At 40.1% G+C, this 19,866-nt stretch overlaps 1 protein-coding gene across 1 annotated transcript; it reads left to right on the top strand.

Moving 5' to 3' along the window:
• The first annotated feature begins 11,142 nt into the window (after positions 1-11,142).
• Positions 11,143-14,187, top strand: otx2b (orthodenticle homeobox 2b). Its single transcript, XM_061843709.1, has 3 exons — positions 11,143-11,295; positions 11,642-11,793; positions 12,816-14,187. The coding sequence occupies exons 1-3, from the start codon at positions 11,199-11,201 to the stop codon at positions 13,437-13,439; spliced, it is 873 nt and encodes a 290-aa protein (XP_061699693.1). The 5' UTR covers positions 11,143-11,198; the 3' UTR covers positions 13,440-14,187.
• Positions 14,188-19,866: the final 5,679 nt, after the last annotated feature.

Genomic DNA, 19,866 nt, shown 5'->3' with positions numbered 1-19,866 from the left:
TATCCTATTATCATACCTGTGCGTGTTCTATAGCAACAAATCACATCTAATTGTGAGAATCAAGTATTTGTATGAAAGCTGTTTTTTTTAATAATACATTCTTTTATTTGTTCTGCTACTTGTAAAACTTTTTTTGTTCTGGTTTCTGGTTGAATTGGAGCCTTTCGAACTCCTGCTATTGTATGTCAGAAGAAGAAGTGTTTCGAATCCAAAAGTCATTTTTTTCTTGTGATCTTTACTTGTTTTAATCATTTGTTAGTCATTTTATCACAGAACTGAATGTTAAGAATTCAGTATTTACACAAACACTTGTGTTTTTCAACAGATTTTTATTTTAATCTTTCTGGGTGTTGCACAGAATCAGACACAAAATGAAATTGTACATCAAAAGGCTTTTTTTTCCATCTTTAACTGCTATTGCTGCTTAATAATGGAGCCATCAGTGAACGCCAAGCATCACACTTTTATATTATTAATGCTGTTGTAGATCTGAGAAATGTCTTTTATTAATCTTCCAGTTCTTCTTTTAAAATGTTCAATAGCAGCAAAATCAAACAACTGCTTGCTGAGAAGCAAAAACAAATCTTTTTTGCTCCACTCTTTTTTTTTTGCCTATCCGAATTGTTGTTTTATGTTGTTAGAAAATGTAAATATAAAAACATAATGAAAGCGAATGTAAAGAAATTAAAAGGTTTTATAAGGTGTAATTAAGCTGAAAGTTACACACAAACACACTGTTGGAAATTTGTGTGTTGATATTTGCCTTTGAGGGGCGTGGCCTAGTGATTGACTTGAGCAGCTGCTGTCACCCGCCTTCCTGGGAGTGTTCGCATTTTGTTTCCGTGTCTTTGAATGTTTATCCTGTTCAATAAATAGCTGAAAGTGCCGTGGTGACTGTGGCTTTCCTCCTTCCCCACCACCCATTTTATTTCAAGCAGTGACTCAAATTTTAGCTCACAACACAAAGCAAAAATAAATAAATCAACCAAGCAATGGTTAAGAATTTGGAAAACTCATAAATTGCGGAAATCGGAACTGGATTGGACTTTTTCTGACAAAAAAAAAGGATCTTGGAAACGGTAAGGCCTGCCTGGTATTTGAACTTTATGTCAACACTGCACCGACAGCTCATATCCACTGGAGTTCACATTTGCATGCTATCAGGGGATTGCTATGATATGCTGGGATTTATGAGGCAGTTTTACTCCAAAATTCATTTGACTTTTACATTGACTTCTTTTTGAGGGGTGCCATTCGTCTTCATCATGGCTTGACTTCAGCAGCTCCTCAGAGAGAAAGTTAAACGGCTCCTCCAACTCCGTCTTTCGTCTTGTGAATATTTCTCTCCATCCAAAGCTGCTGGCGGACAACTCAAGCAGCAGTAGGACAGGAGCCGCAAGCCCCCCCTCCGTTCCCTCCTCTTGTCCCCCAAGCCGGGCCGGGCGCTGTGTTTACTCTCCTAATTGGAGGGGAGGGGCCGGCTGACAGGCGAGCCATCACAGATTCCCCACAGGCCCCGAGGCTGGGAACGCACCCGTCGCTGTCTCCCGAAAACCCCCGACGATGTCCAACTGTCACGAAGGAGCCTTGACTGGTGAAAGCCGGAGAAGGCCCAAAGAGAGATATTAAAGAGTGGGGAGGGATTGGCACTGCTGCCACTAACAGGGGCTACACTTGAGAAGTCCAAGTGGGAAGCTGAGGGCATCGCCAAACTGTCATTCAAAGCAAAGTGGGCCTTTGGACAGGAAAATATTAGACGCGCTCAGACACACAGGGTCTCAGTACACCACCCAGATGTAAAAGTACTGAGTACTGAAGCTGTCCAACCGTCTACAGTCATTGGCCATTGGTCATTCCTTCCAATGTCAGACATTTCATAGGATTTTAAGGGGACATGGTTCGAGGGGTCAGATACTTCACTTCAAGTTTACAGTACCATAACTGTATACAGCTTTCACTGGAAGTAGCTCTTACTGTATTGCAGGATTATAGTAAACAGAAAAAAAAGTTATTGACAAAAGCACGAGGAGAAGAGTCGGAATTGGTTAGAGGAGTTGTGCCCCACTTCTTAGCTCAAACGCGTCAGCCAGCCCGAGGCAAGTGCAGTCAAGAGCGGCGTCTGACTTCTGCTACAAGAATACTGTGACCACTACTGTTACGTCAACCAAAATCCCATGATGCAGTGCAAACTACATGAAATGACTGTATAATCACTTTTTGTATTTAACTGAATTACTAGAATTTACAGAAATTTCTGACCTTGTAACCTTTACGAACATAATATTTTGTGTGAATATACTGTATATTAACAAGATATTTATTATTTTAGTTGTTGCTTACAATTCAAATGTTTTCTAGAGAGAATTTTATCATACTTTTACAACCTAATTGAGCTACAAAAGAGGAGTAAATACTCATTGACTGGCAGCCTTCACAGTCAACATGGATATTTGACTTCTAAAGCCATCAATGGGAGTGAATGTAGTACTAGAACGAAACAACTATGCTGCAGTATAGTCATTTGACTCCAACTAAGACATATCGTTAAATTAAAACCTCTCTGACTTTATCATGCAAAATGAAGTCATTGGTGAGAAAAAAATATATATGTATCGATTTCCAATACTTTAATAGGTGAACCTACAAACTATAGTCTCATTAGTGTATGTTATGCATGTTCTCTAAAGATAGTAGATTGGCAGTGTAACCTATCTGCAAGTCATGAATAAACACAATCATTTTAGATTCAATGTAGAACCATTTGAAAAGTTCCAACTAATATCACATTTTCTATTTTAGCACATTTCTCACAAAAGCCTTTTAAAATGGGAGCATTATATACTGTAACTAGAAAAGAGGGCAAAGTAGTACTGGGTGAATTTTTGGCACGCAAGAGGTCACTCTTATCTAAAGACTCATAGCAGTTAATAAAGACTTGACAAAGGGGGGGGGACTAATTAATAACATGACAAAACATTCATAAAAGGATCATTACTGTAAAGTGCTATTTTCTTAAGTTCTCCTGATAAAAACTTAATTCACTAAAGTAAAGTGCTTTATAGGTTTTAAAAAAAAACATTTGATAAGTGTCAAACAAATAAATCATTATCGATGTAAAGGCTTTTTTTTAATTCAGTACCTGTATTGAGCAGTGAGTGCATAAATAATTACTACTCAGTAACACCTTGGAATGTGTAACGTCATAGAAGAACCTAGAAGAGCTACAATTAAAAAAAATGTATCACTTTATTACGAGGCATTGTGACGCATGTGACCAGGAGGACATAACGTATATATTCATTTGATTATTAGTATATAAAAATCCAATATATTCACATTCCATGAATGATAAAGAGGAATGCCAAATACATAATTGATCCATTTTAGTGAATCACAGGTGAATAAAGTGTTCATGTACACTAACCGTTCTTCCAGGGAGGTCTAATCCACTGCGGGTGCAAGTGAGGTTGGGCGGGGGCAATAAAGAACCCCAGAGGAGGCCCACACAGTGACCCTATCACATATTCAGGTCAGATCAACAAAGCACAGTGAAGCCAAAGGTTAAAGTGGGAAGAGTCTCCTGTTCAGGAGATCTCCAACAGGGCAGACTCTCACCCCACCCTTCTAAAAAAAAAAGAAAAAAAAACATTTGATGAATCATGAATACTTACAGTCGTGCAAATGGTGTGGCCACTCCCTCTAAAAAATACATTATGATGGAGCTTAAACATGAAATCACACAATGTAACATTTTGAAGTGTTATGAATGCCTCCCCGAATCCAATTTGAATCCCAGGTTGCCGAATAAACCTGAACGAATTCCCCCACTTTGACTTGCTGCGCCTTTGAAGACTCCAGGGGTCCGGTCCGCAGGGCACCTTTTAGCACGCCGTTTCGCACAGGACGCCGACAGAGGCCAGGTGCAATAGAGCCCTTTTTTTTTTTGCAAACACCAATACGGATACAGTATCTGTATCTGTACTCAAACTGTTAGAAACCCTACGACACTTACGACACCCGACACCTGCCTATCATATACTGTATGTACTACAAAGGACCCTCGCGTGCTACCCGTTCACCTATTCCTGGAAATGTTTTGTTTTTCTTTTTGGGGGGAAGAACACTGTATACTATTCTGTATTTGACAAACATACTGCGTGCAGCTTGGCATATCGCAAACATTCAAACAATCAACCTTTGCTTGTTTCGAGCTTGTGATTGACACATGGGTTGAAATCAATTGTAAAACAAAACAAACAGCAAAGAGAATATGGCATGTTATGTATTTAGGCAAACACGTACCCCATCTTACAAACGCAGACTTCCGTCTCCTCTATCTTAATGCTAACACCTAATGCTAACTGGCAAATGGACAGCATTGTTGTCATGTGGCAGACTTTGAAATAGCAAATAATTGCACACCAACGACACAGCAACGTATACAGAAAGATGATTTCACTTCCAAGTGGACTTAGACTAGACCAGCAATGACTTGTGACTTCACTTGGACTTAACCTGCTGAGTTGAAAAGACCAAAGACATGTACCAAAGCAGTGAGGACCTAACATTTTGTAGCCTTCTCTTTCTAGTGCTACACGTGAAACTTCGTGTTTTCATTCAGGAAAATATGATGAGTAACAACATAATACTGAAGATCTTAATGATTATCGATTAGGCTGAGGTGTCCCAAACATTATCATTACCAATGTGTAATTAATTGTAACAGCTAAAAAAGGTAAGCATTTCAGGAACAACTGTTAGCATTGCAGACAGAAACGACAATGACATTCAATAAGGACGTATAACCCATCGGACACCATGACTTCACGGATGGTTGTTTTTGTTAGCATGAGCATGCTAGCTTTGTGAACGATTGAGCAAATAGTTACTCGGCCTGTTTTCTGGCCTTCCTGTAAATTACTGCACAGTTGTTGTTTTTTTAATCCACTTTATTTACCTATTGCTCAGCACCCAGCTAGCCTCTCTTTGACATGAAAGGACATTCTTGGTTATGCCCCTTTCTTTGCCTCTTTTGGACAATATTTTTATATAGTGTCCCCCTGACACCTGACATAACACAGTTGGATAAAACTTTACCTTTTTACCACAATTAAAAAAAAATAACAATACATACTTGCAAACAATAAATAACGTGTTTTTTATACTCCCAAGAAACCCAACATTTGAACTGAAATCAATTAATATTTTTTGGTATTTGCCTCACTAAAAGTGTTTTTAGATGAGAAAATGCAGCTTCCTGCTTTATGCACAATGTGAATAGGAAAGAAAAATACTGTTGATTATACAAAACGGGAAAACAATTGGTTCATTATTAAGTGAGAAGTTTCTTTTTTAGGGGGGCATATTCATAATTGCTCACTGCTCTTTCACCAAGACAAAATATGTATTTTATCCTTATGCTTAATTATTCTGCTGGATTTGTCAGTAGGATACCGCATGGAATAACTGAAAATGTGCCACATATCCGTTTCGAAGGGCATTAACTCAAGACCCCCCTCCCCCCATGATTGGCTTTGATCACCACACCACCCCAGTTTTCTTATAAAGGTTCACTGCACTTGTTTATCACATTTCTTTTGATACTTATGATTTTAAAATATGATGCCTATACCAATTCAGTATATAATACACAATAATTAAATGTAAATATTATAAAAATGAAAACAGATTTTGATTTTATAGGTAAAATGACTCGAAAGGACTCAAAACTCAAAGTGTAGGACTTGCGATTGACTCGAGACTCGCTTGTGACTTGCAAAGCAATAACTTGGTCCCACCTCTGATGATTAATTGAGTATTTGAGTGGAATTGATACTACGAGGAATACAAATTTGTGTTGTTGAACAATATTTTATTCAAATAAAACACCTTTACATCCACTTCTCAAGAAATGATGAAGACATCAGGTATCAGTACAGACTTGCTATTAGCGAGTACTCAAATGGAGGTACAGTACTTGTTTCTTGTACTCTCTCTAAAAAAAAAACGGAATCCCATAGTGGGGAAAAAATGACTCAAAACAGGTTAAAAAAAATTAAAAGAAGTCATTTTGTATGTAAAGTAATTGAAAAACAATCTCCCAATTGATTCTTTATGCATTGCCTTGATTAGCTTCTTAAAATAAGAACTTGAATATTAACGGAAAAGTCATTTGGTCTTGCTGAAAATTGAGAAAAAAATCAAAATTGCCTTAAAATGAGAAATAAACAAAATTGACTAGGCAAGTGTTTTTCCAGTGTATTACATACCTCGCCTAAAAATAACTGACTTCACTTTGTGAGTTGACCTCTTCTCCTTCAGCCAACCTTGACTTGTCCACGTGCCCCCCACAATACCCCCCAACCCCCACGCCCACGCCTCGTCTCGTCCCCGACGATGGCAGTGAATTTAATTGCATCCGCTTGTTTGTCGGCAAACTCCTGCGCAAACACAACACAACAACAATTACAGCTCTAATTAAAAAAGGCGTGAACTCGGCAAACACGCGCGGAGTCGTGGCCTTGTGAGGACGCATCGAAAATTGCTTACGGCAAAACAGTCACAATCGAAATATGCTTTTCTATTTCAATTCTCTCTTTTTTTGTGTGTGCGTTATGCTGCTTATGACCATGCAATATTGTGCGCATTTGGGAACGGCAGGACTCAAATGAAGTTCGAAACAAAGAATTCCCTCTCGTTTCAAATCTGAACGTGGCAAACTGGTGGCTCTTCATCGTGTGTTTTGATGACTTTTGTGAATTCAACCTTTCCTTTTATCAATATAGGCGTGGCCTTTCGAAGCCAGTGCGTTTACTGCAAATTTATGGCACACGTATCTACTGAGCTCATTAAAATACAGCTTGTGATGATGCTCATTCGACTCAGAAGCCCAATTTCAAACACACACACACACACACAGCTGCTGATTTACCGTAAATGATAAAAGCTTTTACTTAGCTGCACGTCACACAAGTCAGAATTACCTTTGACTGTTTCGCAGCCATTTTTATTTCGTTTAATACTTTTCCTTGACGGTGTGTTTTAAAGAACAATTAAATTAGTGCTACTTGTTTTAAAAAAAATAAAAGAAAACGAATTCAACTCGTTAGAGTGTGTTTTCTTGCTTTTTCAGCTCCAAATAAATTCCTCCAACACATTCCTCCTCTTCAGCCATGCGGATACGATACAAGGAAGCGAAGATGTCAAATAAATGTGCTAAATATGCATGTGCGTTTGTGTGTGCGTGGCAATATTCAAATTCTCAACAGCTTGTCTTCTATTTACTCTCTTCAATTATTTATGATACGTATGTTTATTCTCTCATGTCCTTTTTTGACTGTCTATAATGTGAAGAAACAGTTGGAATGACGAATTAATAAGCCCAAATTTATAAATTGTGAGCCCCCCCCCACACACACACACACACAATTCCCCACACCGAAGCCCCCCAGCCCCTTCCTCGCCCCTCACAGCTATCAAAGTATATGTGCAGCGAGACAAAGTGGGAATCACAGGTTGGAGGCCCTGCTTTTAATGCACAGCCTAAGGTGGAGTGGAGCAGAGGCGGAGATAAAAGGCGGAATCGGTGGGAGCGCGTTCACGCGGCCCGCCAGGGGCGCTTAACTCCTCCTTGTGCCTTTAAACGTCCTTTTAACACGCACACTCCCCGCGGACGGCCCGTTTTTACCAGCCCATCAATTATTGAGCGAGATACTTCCACGGCAGGGAAACTGAAGGGGACGCGCAGCGTTTCAGATTCTACACAGGACCGGTTATTTTTTTATTTATATTTTTTACACGACGTGCACGAAGGAGAGCTTGAGTAAATCAAGCCGGTGTGGTTAAAAAAATAAACCAATCGTGTTGAAGATTAAGAGATGATCAAATGTGAATTTTCAGGGAATGTTTCACTGCGCATGCGGCGTATTTATTTTATAAAATCTTAAACAATACATTTTCTAATTAAAGAAAAATGTAAAAAATAAAAATAAGTAGTGATGTGTATGTTTATTTCTCACAATGTTGAAAATATTGTCGGCATTTTTTTCAAGCAATATTATTATTTTTATTATTAATTGGGATTATTATAAAATTCCAAATGATTTAGTTGGTAAAATATATTATATCTAAACCCTTCATAAAATGTTTGAAAATAATATTTAATCCCCCCCAAATTTCATGGGTGTGCTGAATAATACAACGTGTTTTCCAAATGGATTTCCTAATATGTTAAAACGAAGATAGTCAATAATTTTCATCATTTGTCCAAAAACTACAAAATCTATCAAATATTTATGTCATGTAACTATATACTCAGACTACAAAATAAATGTACAATAAAAAAATAAACTAAACTAATTAAAAGGCTACCTGCTTTCCTCCAGGAGAGAAGAAAATCCGGTTGAAGGAAATCCAAGTTTAAGCGAGCCAAACAACAGCAAAGCTCATCTTCCTTCCTTCCTTCCTTCCTTCCTTCCTTCGCCTGCGTGGAAATCTGTAGGGGGTTGGGGGGGGGTCGTAGATGGTGACACTTTGACACCCGCGTAGGCCTTGCATGCACGCCGAGGGCCAGTCAAGCCTCCGATGAGTCTTGAAAACCATACGATGATCAGTATTCAAATAACTTGTGAGCGTAAGTGTGCGTGCGTGCATGCGCGCGCGCGTGTGTGTGTGAAGATGCTGTATTCAGCAAGTGCTGTGACGAAAATGACAGCGGCGGTGATTTTGTAAGTGGTCCTCGAGAGAGAGAGAAAAAAGTCAGATCAAGATCTAAAATGGACGCGTTCAAATGATGGTAACGTTTGTTGTTGTTTACCTTTCAGCCCGTCTTGTCATTGGCACATCTTCATCCTCCTCCTCTTCCTCGTGTGCACGGGCGCAGGCCTGCAGCGGAGTGACACACTGGCTGCTCCGCGGATGAGAGGACACTTTTTTTTTAAAGAAATAAGTCTCTAAATCCGCTTTCTTTCTTTTCTTTTTTTTTTTGCCCGCATGCGACACGTCGCGAGAATGCGAGAGGAAGGCGTCTCTCTCTCTTTCTCTCTCTCTCTCTCTCGCTCTTTCTCTCTCTTTTTAACTCTTTCTCTCCATACTGAGGCACGTTGATCGATTTAAATGTATTTATTGGATGATTGCACGGTCACGGCGTGATTCTGCAACTCAGTTTACACTTTAGAAAGGATTTTTAATCAAATGGGAGTTAAATTCAAAGTGACTTACTGTGATATGTGTATGAATGGCATCAAACGGGTATTTCCTAAAGTGACGTTTTTGCATATATTGCGCATCCAGTTTTGGGGGGAAATGCACATTTTTTTTGAGTTTAAACTCCACTTGTTAAAGCCTAAGTGGAAGACTCTCGCGGGGCCATTGGATGAGTACAGTGGTTCCAAAAAGTATGTTGGGGGGGGGGGGGGCTCCTCCTCACCAGTGTGTGAGGGAGCCGAGCTCCTATTGGCTGCCCCTCTGTACAAATTCCAACTCCAAGCACTTCACTCCCAACACACCAACAAATCCTATGCTGCTTCCTCCTCCTCCACCTCCTCCTCTTCCTCCTCCTCCATCCTCATCCTCATCATTTCGCTGCTGCAGCGCTGCTTCAAAACCCGACACAGACGCCTCACGCTCAACTTTGTGTCCTAACACTGCGGATTCTTCTCCAATATATATATATCACTTTTTTATTTTTTGCTTTGGTGTTTTTTCTTCTTCTTCTCTTTCTCCTCGTGTGGCATCTTTTTCGATTTTGACCTGCAGGACGTCGTTGCTCTCACTTGATTTTTTTCACTCGCCCAGGAGGACACACAAAAGACGTTTTGCACTCTCCAGTAGCAAGGTAGGTTCAGTTTTTTTTTTGCTTTGTTTTGTTTACACTCACAAAGGATTCGTTTTGACCGCTCATACAAATGAGGAGCTAGGTCGTAGCCGGCAATTTGCCCTGCAATAAAATAAAATTGGAAAAAAAAAAAACATTGGCTACAAACGCAAAAGGAATGGGTAAAATAAGGGGGTGGGGGTACAATGATTTAGTGAGTAAACATTCCAAAATGGTAATACTTTAGAGGCATAAGACAAAATTAACCATGAGAAGCTATTTTCGTTAACGTTTTTGGCTCTCATAAGAAGTTTTAAACACAAACGGTCATGTGCCATAACGGCCTTCCAATCTAAATTCTTAAAAGAAGGAAAAGTTTTCAGGATTACACACGCTTCAATCATTTCCAATTTAACTTATTAAAGAAAACTAATATCGGATTTGAGACCAAATGATCGATCGTAGGGCTCTTTTATTACAAAATATGGATTCTGCCCATTCGATTATTTAATTGAGTTGACAACAAACCAACCTATAAAATTTAATAAACTGTGAACATGAACTATTTAAGACGGAGAAACGAATTTTCTATCTGTTCAATTTGTTTCCCTCTCCTGATTATCATAACACTAAAGGATTAAAATATGACTTTTAATTCGATCAGGTGCAAAATGATTAGGTGATGCTCGTTGCATATTTCTCATGAAATTGGACTGCAATCATCACAACTTGTTTGCCTCCTGGATTGCCGCGTTAATTAAACAATAAATCAAATTTTAAAAAATGAGCCCCCGATAGTGAAACTCGGTCGGAGATGATGATGATGATGATGATGGTGATGATGATGATGACGATCGAGCGGGAATGCGCAACTGGTCCACGGGTGTGCTTAGGCGTGACAGATTGGGACGTGGGGGGGTTAAAACCGTTGGGAACCACGAAAAAAACAACCAAAAAAAAAAAAAACGCACGAGGCTCGCTGACGTTTGCCCGATGCACTTTTCATTGGGATTGTCTGTCTCTTAAAACATGTTTATCTTTGTGGTTCAACGTCGTAAAATAAAATCACACGCGTACACAAAAATTGATTCCGCGTTCACTCGCTTTAACAACTGAATACATGGTCACATTTAAAGACATTTTTATTCACGTTGCTCGTGGGTGGCTCGTTTAATTACATTGACTTTGTGCAGTGTTTGTGTGTGTGTGTTGATTTCCCACACGTTAATTATTTTATTTTATTCTTTTTTTTTTTTCTTCGTGGCCAGGTGTCTGTACATTTGGAGCGCGCGAGCCCCCGAGAAGGAGGACAGCAGGTGCACATCGGGAGCTGCATCCATTTTTCAAGATTTATTCCAATTTGCGCCACCAGACCAACATTAGCATGATGTCGTATTTAAAGCAACCACCTTACACAGTCAATGGCCTTAGCTTAACCACTTCCGGAATGGACCTCTTACATCCGTCCGTGGGCTATCCAGGTAAGCAACTTTTTTGGAATAAACTTATTTTTGGCCAATTATTCTAAAAGGGTGGGGTGTCTCTTAAACGATGTGAGATGTTTTCATGTCATTTAAAATCTAAACTAACCAATCAAATAAACGTTTCTCAATCACGTTTTATGAACACAGGTATTTGTTTTTTTGTTGTTGTTTTATTTTGGGGGGGGGTGTAGTGGCAGCAGATAATTTTTATTTATCACAAAATGGATAACCACAGAGGCGATTTAAGGATGGGTGCATAATTCCATTTGTTGTCATCTCGTATCACGTGTATGTTTGTATATTATTTCACGTACATCGTTTTCACTTTATCTTGTTGTTGTAGCGACACCAAGGAAGCAGAGGCGAGAGAGGACTACTTTCACCCGCGCGCAGCTCGACGTTTTGGAGGCGTTGTTCGCCAAGACGCGGTATCCCGATATATTCATGCGCGAAGAGGTGGCTCTCAAAATCAACCTGCCCGAGTCGCGTGTACAGGTGAGTCTTGGAAATGGCTTTCATTTTGCAAAGACGTTATTCGGGGCGAACGAAGCGGCATGAAAGCAAACCGTGCAGAAAGACAAATTTCACATTTGATGCAACCAATTTCTGTCGAGTGACAGATGACGTGACGAGTGACACATAATTAAAATGCGATAAAACGTTGCGATTTCTCTCTCTTCCATTTGAAAATATATTTAAAAAAACATGCGTTGGTTTAATACATATTTAAGGAATTCGATTGTCATGTCGGAATTAAATTATTTTGTTTCCAATGTACTGTATAAAGATTCTGTAGGTTAAAGCAACACATGACCGAATTGATTTCAACGTCTGACCGTATCACGCAGGTTTTTTTTTGTTTTTTTGTTTTTTTGGGTGGGGTGGTGGGGATTATTAAAAGGAGAAAATGAGGAAGACTTCCAAAATGAACGATGTTGTGGCATGCTGCGTTTCAGTCATTTACAGAAACCCACTGACACACCTTTTTTTAGCATTTAATTTTGAACTTTGGCAAGAGCTAAATGCATAGGATTTTTTTAACCGAAAAAAAGTGTTTTATGACTCTGTTAAAATGTGTTAAATTTTGTAAAGGTGTTATCTATCTACAGTTTGACGTCCTCCGCGTGTGGCCCAATTTAAGAAACGAATTTTAGTTGAACGAATATGAATGAAAACCTGTTCGAGATTCAAATTAAAATGTAAAAAAGAACGGAGAAACCTGCCGGTGTCAGTTAAATGAAGGGTCAAAAGAAAGATGTGTCGGTTGATCTGGAAGTGATCGCTTGCAGAGAAATTGTAGTGGCACGATTAAATTGTAGGCGATTTGTGTGTGTGTGTGTGTCGCCATTTTGCTAAATGAAGAAATGTAACGTTATAGTGGACAGAATAACTTGGTGAGAATCGCTTTAATCGGGGATGAGTAGTAAAAGAGTGACACCGGGCAAAGAAAGTGTTCAGTTCAGTTCAGTTGACTTTTTCGGAGTGGCTGACCCCATGCACCCGGTTGCTCCTTGCAGGTTTGGTTCAAGAACCGGCGGGCCAAGTGTCGCCAGCAGCAACAGCAGCAGCAGAACGGAGGGCAGAACAAGGCGCGGCCGGCCAAGAAGAAGAGCTCCCCCAGCCGAGAAGTGAGCTCCGAGAGCGGCGCCAGCGGGCAGTTCACGCCCCCCGCCAGCACCACCGCCGTCCCGGCCATCCCCAGCAGCACGGCACCCGTGTCCATCTGGAGCCCGGCCTCCATCTCGCCGCTGTCGGACCCGCTGTCTACCTCGTCGTCGTGCATGCAGAGGTCCTACCCCATGACCTACACGCAGGCCTCGGGCTACGGCCAAGGCTACGCCGGCTCCACGTCCTACTTCGGCGGCATGGACTGCGGCTCTTACCTCACCCCCATGCACCACCAGTTGTCCGGCCCTGGTTCGACCCTGAGTCCGATGAGCACGAACGCGGTGACCGGCCACCTCAACCAGTCCCCGGCGCCGCTCTCCACGCAGGGTTACGGCACGTCCGGCCTGGGCTTCAACTCCACGGCGGATTGCCTGGATTATAAAGACCAAGCGGCGTCGTGGAAACTGAACTTCAACGCCGATTGCTTGGATTATAAGGATCAGACCTCCTCGTGGAAATTCCAGGTCCTGTGAACGCAGTGCAAAAGACAGCGCAGGGCCCTGGCTAAAACTGTTTTCTGGGAGGGGAAGTGGGGGACGGGGGGTGCCTCCAACATTCTTGTCGTAACCTCGCTTTAGATGAGAGGTTTAATTTATTTTAGAACCGGGAAAGAGATTTTCTTTACTTCCCCCACTCACCTGTAGCCCCCCCCCCTCCCCATCCATGTCTATCAGTGCGTCACTCACCTGTTGAACCCGCAAGGCCACGGAACGAGAACCCTGGACTCAGAACCTCCCTCAATTCAGCTTCTTTGTTTCGCAACGATAAGGAGGATGCTGCGTGCGGACATGGATGCACTACTTTATTTAAGGAAAAAAAGTGTTTATAAAAAAATCAATATGTAGTTTCTAAGAGACAATCAGTGTGTGTCTTATATAAATGGTACGTGTTTATTTTATTTTTATTTTTTGCATTTTTATCTGTGCTAGCCTTCGAAACTGTGATCTGTTGTATCGTATGCAATTTGTGAGCCCCTCCTCGCATCATTCGAACCTGTTGTTTTTTTCTTTTTTTTTTTGTCAGGAGGGGGAGAGGAGACGCTAATGATTAAATGAGACTTTCCAAATCGTAGTGATAATATGAAGGGTTAGACACACACACACACATCACAAAACCTCTCAATCTCAACATGATTGTGGGTCAGTCCCAGCCTCCAAATATTGTGGCCTCCCCGATGAAAAGACATGAAAAATCACAATAAACAAACATAAGGTCCCTTGAGCGTTCAATTCAGAAACAGTCTTTGTGTGTATGTGCGTGTTCGTGCGCGCGCGCGCGCGAGTGTGTGTGTGTGAGAGAGCGCGCAAATACAATTTGGCTTGTATGGCATTTTAATAACGAAGGAATTATTTCAATGGGGTCATATGAAACACATTTCCAAGCAAAATCAATACTTAAATAGAAATGGAACTTTTAATTAGACAATTTAAAATTGTGTATATATATTTCTTTTACCTCCATCAAATCCAATTTAAAAATAGTTCATGGGTTGAATGTGTTTTTTTTTTTTTTTTTTCCATGAGGTCACAGTTTAACCCTTTTGTTTTCCACCCAACTCCAGTAGTTCTCATGAATAGAGAAGGTCCGGCCTCTTAATCCTACAAAAGATTTTAATCCCAATATTTTCACCTAGCAACATGTGTGCTCCATAAGTGTGTTAACACAATGGAAATGGCTTTCATCTTTAAAAATGCGCCTATTACTCTGAAAATTGCCTGTATATATTACTACACAAAGTGCGTAGTCTCTTGATTTTTCTTCTTCATATTATTATTCCTATTATTTATTATTCCTTCTTTAATTCTATCTCCCTTAACAAAAGCGAGGAGTCAATAGGCTGTCGAAAGGAGTGGGGGCTTGCTTGTGTTTCTCTACCTTGCTACTTAAAACTCACCAACAAAGTCGCAGACTATTATGGGATGTGTAATGAGTCGACATGGCTCTGGAGCGGGCTAATTGTTAGAAGTCCAACATTCAATTAGTATCCTTGACATTGCCAATAATCTCTCTTTCATTGCAGCCTCAACTGGAGGAGCGCATTAATTAAAAGCTTGCTTGAAATAACCGAAGCGTTAAAAGACAAGAGCCACTTTGATTCTACTCCTGGATGCTCGTTAGTGCGCCTGCGCATGCCATTTATTTCCAAAATTAAAACTAAATGAAAAAAAAAATGTCTGGCTGGGATTATATCTTGAAAGTTTAGAAGTGCAGAACTGTCGTGCAAGGGTAAAATGCCCGTGGAGGGTTTGCCCACTCGCTTGCCGTACTGAGCTTTAATTGGACCTCGGACGTCGGTTGCATATGATTAAAATGTGGTCAGATGGAGTAAATTTCCCCTCTTCTGGAAAATAATATATTTTACATGCATTCCATGTGCCGCCGCCCCTCCCAGACGCATGCATGCGTCATTGTGATGACATACAATAAAACAATTAAACGATGAGACAATGGCCCGGGTCTGAGAGATTCGTGAATATTCATGACAAGAATCTCCAGTGTGAGAAGAAGCTGCACTCTAACTTTCTGCAACTTAAAAAAAAAAAGTGGTTCTTACCATCATAAAAGTTTCCCCTTAACATTTTGCATAAACTCAAGTGTAAAGGTGAAACTACGAATCCATTTTTAAACTCACCATTGCATCGATGTCAAAGGCGTTTATTTTGCGGGGAAAAAAAAAAGCTACAAAAATAAACCTGTTCATGCACGTTGATACGTTGCAGTAGAACACGAACGAGCGACCGCCGGAACGGTCGCCAGGCTCGTTTTTGTAACCTCGAAGCCCGCAAAGTGCACAAGTCACAGGCGAGATTAGAGATGGCCCCCACAACGCCTCACATACATACAAAAGAGTTTTAATCAAGACTTGAGCGGCATATGGGCCCAACAGACGCTGTAGTAATCCCCCAACCACCCCCCACCCTGCATTGGAGGGAGCGCAGGACTGCAGCGCCCCTCGGCCCCCAGGCAGGAAGGCCCCCGTTCTGGGTGCTGCTGCCTCAGTCAAAAAGACACCAGAGGACCGCTGTATATATTGGAGTGGGGGGGGGGGGGGGGGGAGAAAAAAGAAGAAAATAAAAGGGGGGGGCAAACTTTCTGTGACATATGACCTATATTTAACCCAGGGTGGCAATTTTTTGCCTTATTGAGATAAAAGTCGGGCCACAATCAAGGAAATAACACTTCTTTGTCGTTTATGGTTAAGTCATATGATAACTTTACTAATTTATAATCTCGTCCCAAAAATCTAACTGGTAACTTTGACCGATGAGTTATCTTCTCCCGATACCAAATTATGGCTTCAAATTAAAACACTTAAATATTTTGATATACTGAAGGATATAATGCGTGAAAATCATGATGTCCCAAAAAAATGGGACGCTGCCCACGAATGGGTTTTAAAGACATGCTATGCATCTTTATTGCCTGCAGATATTACAATTTAAGCGATATATTTTAAAATGATTATAATATAACAACTTATTAAAACACACAACAACAAATATATTTAAGCTAATCAAGTGCTACCCCCCTGAAAGTGGTTATCTTCTGGGCTTAGTTGACATTTTCTCCAGTTATTTAAATTAGTGACATCATCAATGAAGTGATAATCTTGTCAAAGATTAAATAAAATTGGTTTTGTAGGGCCTGGATAATAACAGATTTAGATTTATATAAGTATGTATATAATGTATAGTAAATGAAGTCTAAAGAGCTTTAAAAGTCAGTGCGGTAAAAAGCATGTGATTTTATTTTTTTTCCGCACAAATCCATGGATTTACACAGATACTCGAGTGATAACGATACTCACGTGCCGTTTTAGACCCAGCTCCGATCAAGTGTACAGAAGTGGCCCGCCCACACACACCCCAAAAAAATGGGCAATTCCTCCCCTCCAGAGTTCATTTTAGGGACTTGTCTTGCTTTTGATTTTGTGTGCGTCTCACCTACAATACGCCCCCAAAATGGGGTCATTGGCTTTCAAACGCTTATCAGTTCATTAGCCACTTGAAGTTGTGGGTGCCATTGAGGAAGTTACAACCTTCCATTATGGAGGCATTTTGGTAAACTACTCAGAGACAGGGGGGAAAAAAAGAAATCCTCAAACACATAAGAAGATTATCAGATATCAGCATATGTGAAACGCACACACATACACACAAAGATTATTCCGATGCTTACGGGTCAAGCCAAAGTGATTTGTTCAAGATCACCTATACGAAATAATGTAAGTGCTCATGTGTAAACATTGATGGTGTATTTTAAACCGCTTGGATCGGCCAAAAAAACCTCCTCATGGATAAATGGGAATGTTTTTAAATGGATTATATATATATATATATATATATATATATATATATATATATATATATATATATATCGCCTCCCTAATGGCTGCAAATGTCCTGGCCAAAAGTGAAATCTGAAAAGCGATATTTAATAATTGATCTCAACTGATAAGGTACAATTTGTGTTGCTTTGCTATTTCAATCAGAGTCCCATTTGGCTTCAAAGCAAACAACACTTTTTATACTTTAGTCATCCAGGAAGGATGCGAAGCCACAATTTGAATAAAACAATTTTTAGCTCTGCTGACTTGAAGTGAAAGCAATTGTTGATGACGCCAAATTCCACAGTCGTTAATTGTATTTGGACGAGGAAGCCACGTGAAATTGCGCTGACTGATGCAAGCGGAGTGCTTCCGGCCTCCAGACGCTGAACTCGAGCACTTGCGCCCGGCATTTCGCACACAGGTCAACAACATTTTTGAAACGGAGAGCAATTATTGGCTGCACTGATGACCAAATGACTGAAATAAAAAGAAACACAACATTGAATTATCTTTCATAATCACACTTGTGACAACACGAATGATTTCTCACCATAATTATCAACAATGATAGAAAAAGGTAGAGGGAAATGAAAAATGTAAATATGCAACACTTTTCAATTGATCAAATGGAGCTATTTTTAGAACAGGCCATGCTGGCTATTTTCGTGGCCCTCGGGGGGCTACCTTGGGCCTGACGGTTGCATGTATGCTGGTGACCCCTCTGATGCTTTGACCTTTCACATCTGGCTGCTCACATTTGACATCCAAAAACGACGGCCTTAACGCACTCCAATCACTGTTATGCTACGGAGTGAAAGTCTTCACAGCGAATGGCGGCGTGTTGGCGCCATTTTCCCAACGTCGCCCTCCATTCGGGGACGAAGCTGACGGGCACATGCAGCCCGGAATTAATTCATCAAATGATGTCAAACCATCATGGAAGCCATTTGGAGTGTTCGCGATCACAATGCAAGCAAAGGGTGGTTGAAAATTTGGATGGTGGGGCTCGTTTCCAAAATAGGCCCCTCCACCACCAACCTGCTAACTCCCATGATGTCACTTCCTTCTCCAATTTTACAACAATTTTAAGATTTTGATTTCCACATTTTTAACAACGCTCCTAATCTCCTGCACTTGCTTCGTCTCAGCTGTGAGAAACTACAAATTAATAAATTACAAGCAATAAAGAGTACTATAGTTCTGTGGCGCAATACTGGGAGTGTGATGGTGGTCAACTGAGGGAGGGAGGGCTAATCAGAGGCCCAGCACAGTGTCAGTCAAGTGCAATTTTGAATTCAGGACCAAAATCTTCGGGGAATAAAGTTTTTTAAGAAATGCGCTTGTCAGTCCAACTAGCATCAAACCATTTACTCTGTGTGTGATTATTATTATTATTTTTTTTTTGGTGGGGGGGCTTTTATGTGACACTTATTCCCAACTAAGGAGTGAGATGAACAAAGGGTATTGAGAAGAAAATTAGCTGAGAAGACGATCCAGTCAGAAATTTCAGATTTCAAAACAGAATTCCAGAAGTGTCCAAGTACTTTTGTCCACTTTTTTTTCATGTATTTTTTTTACAATATGCAGTGCTTAAGTGGTTTTTACACTTGTATAATATTTAAGAATGTCCAAATGTTATTGTCTCTACTGTCAATAAAGATTTGATGATGGCAACAGTTTGACTCTGGAACAGAGCATTTGAATTTGTCTTCGTTTCTATGGCGAAAACCTCAAATACGCAGGCATAGCAATGAGTAATCGGCGATGTTGGCAGCGTATCAAACGACATGTAACGACATCTAATTTCATGAGAATTTTTGCAAATGTAATGTTATTTTACTGAGACAAAACATGTCTTTAAATTTGAGTTTCTTTTGCAAATTTCCATTTTAATTATATTTACAAAGTAGCCACAAATGCTCAGTTTTTTTCTACTTACTTCCTCCTTCTAAAACCTGCGCTTGTGATTGGCTCTCCCTTAGATCATATGCCACTCTCAAACATGACATAATTTTCCAGTTATTATTATTATCAAAGCGGAACATAATATCGGAGGTTTTATGCGATTTTGAAAAGGTTAAACTCCTATTTACACTTTTTCACACATAACTTTTGTTTTTTTTTTTTGACGTTTCAATTTTACAATTTTGGATTTGTTTTCTGGAACATTCCCTTCTCAAGGTTGTCATTTGAAGCGATTTTGTCTAAATGAAATGCATTGTAATCAAATCTAATTATTCATATGACTTAAATAGACTACTATTGCATTTTTTCAATCAGTTAACTTGTAATTGTAACCACTGTAACAACCTTTCCAAAGTACGGTAATTTCCCCAACCCTTCATTCAACCTCCCTGAATACTTGAAAGCATGCATCTGTTCGTTTATTGACATGTTTCAAATTTCACTGAAACTTTCCATTAACAAGCTTCATTTGAAATAAAAGTCCAAGATGCAGTTAAGATGGATCTGACCTTTATGGTTTATATTCTTCCGATTTTTAGCATGCATTATGTAAAAGTGATTTTCTTTCAACAATGCAGAACGATCATCTCACATCTTTTGAATTC

This window comes from Syngnathoides biaculeatus, chromosome 15 (assembly GCF_019802595.1).
Source record: "Syngnathoides biaculeatus isolate LvHL_M chromosome 15, ASM1980259v1, whole genome shotgun sequence".
NCBI classification, from domain to species: domain Eukaryota; kingdom Metazoa; phylum Chordata; class Actinopteri; order Syngnathiformes; family Syngnathidae; genus Syngnathoides; species Syngnathoides biaculeatus.
This window is presented reverse-complemented; position numbering and strand designations above follow the sequence as displayed.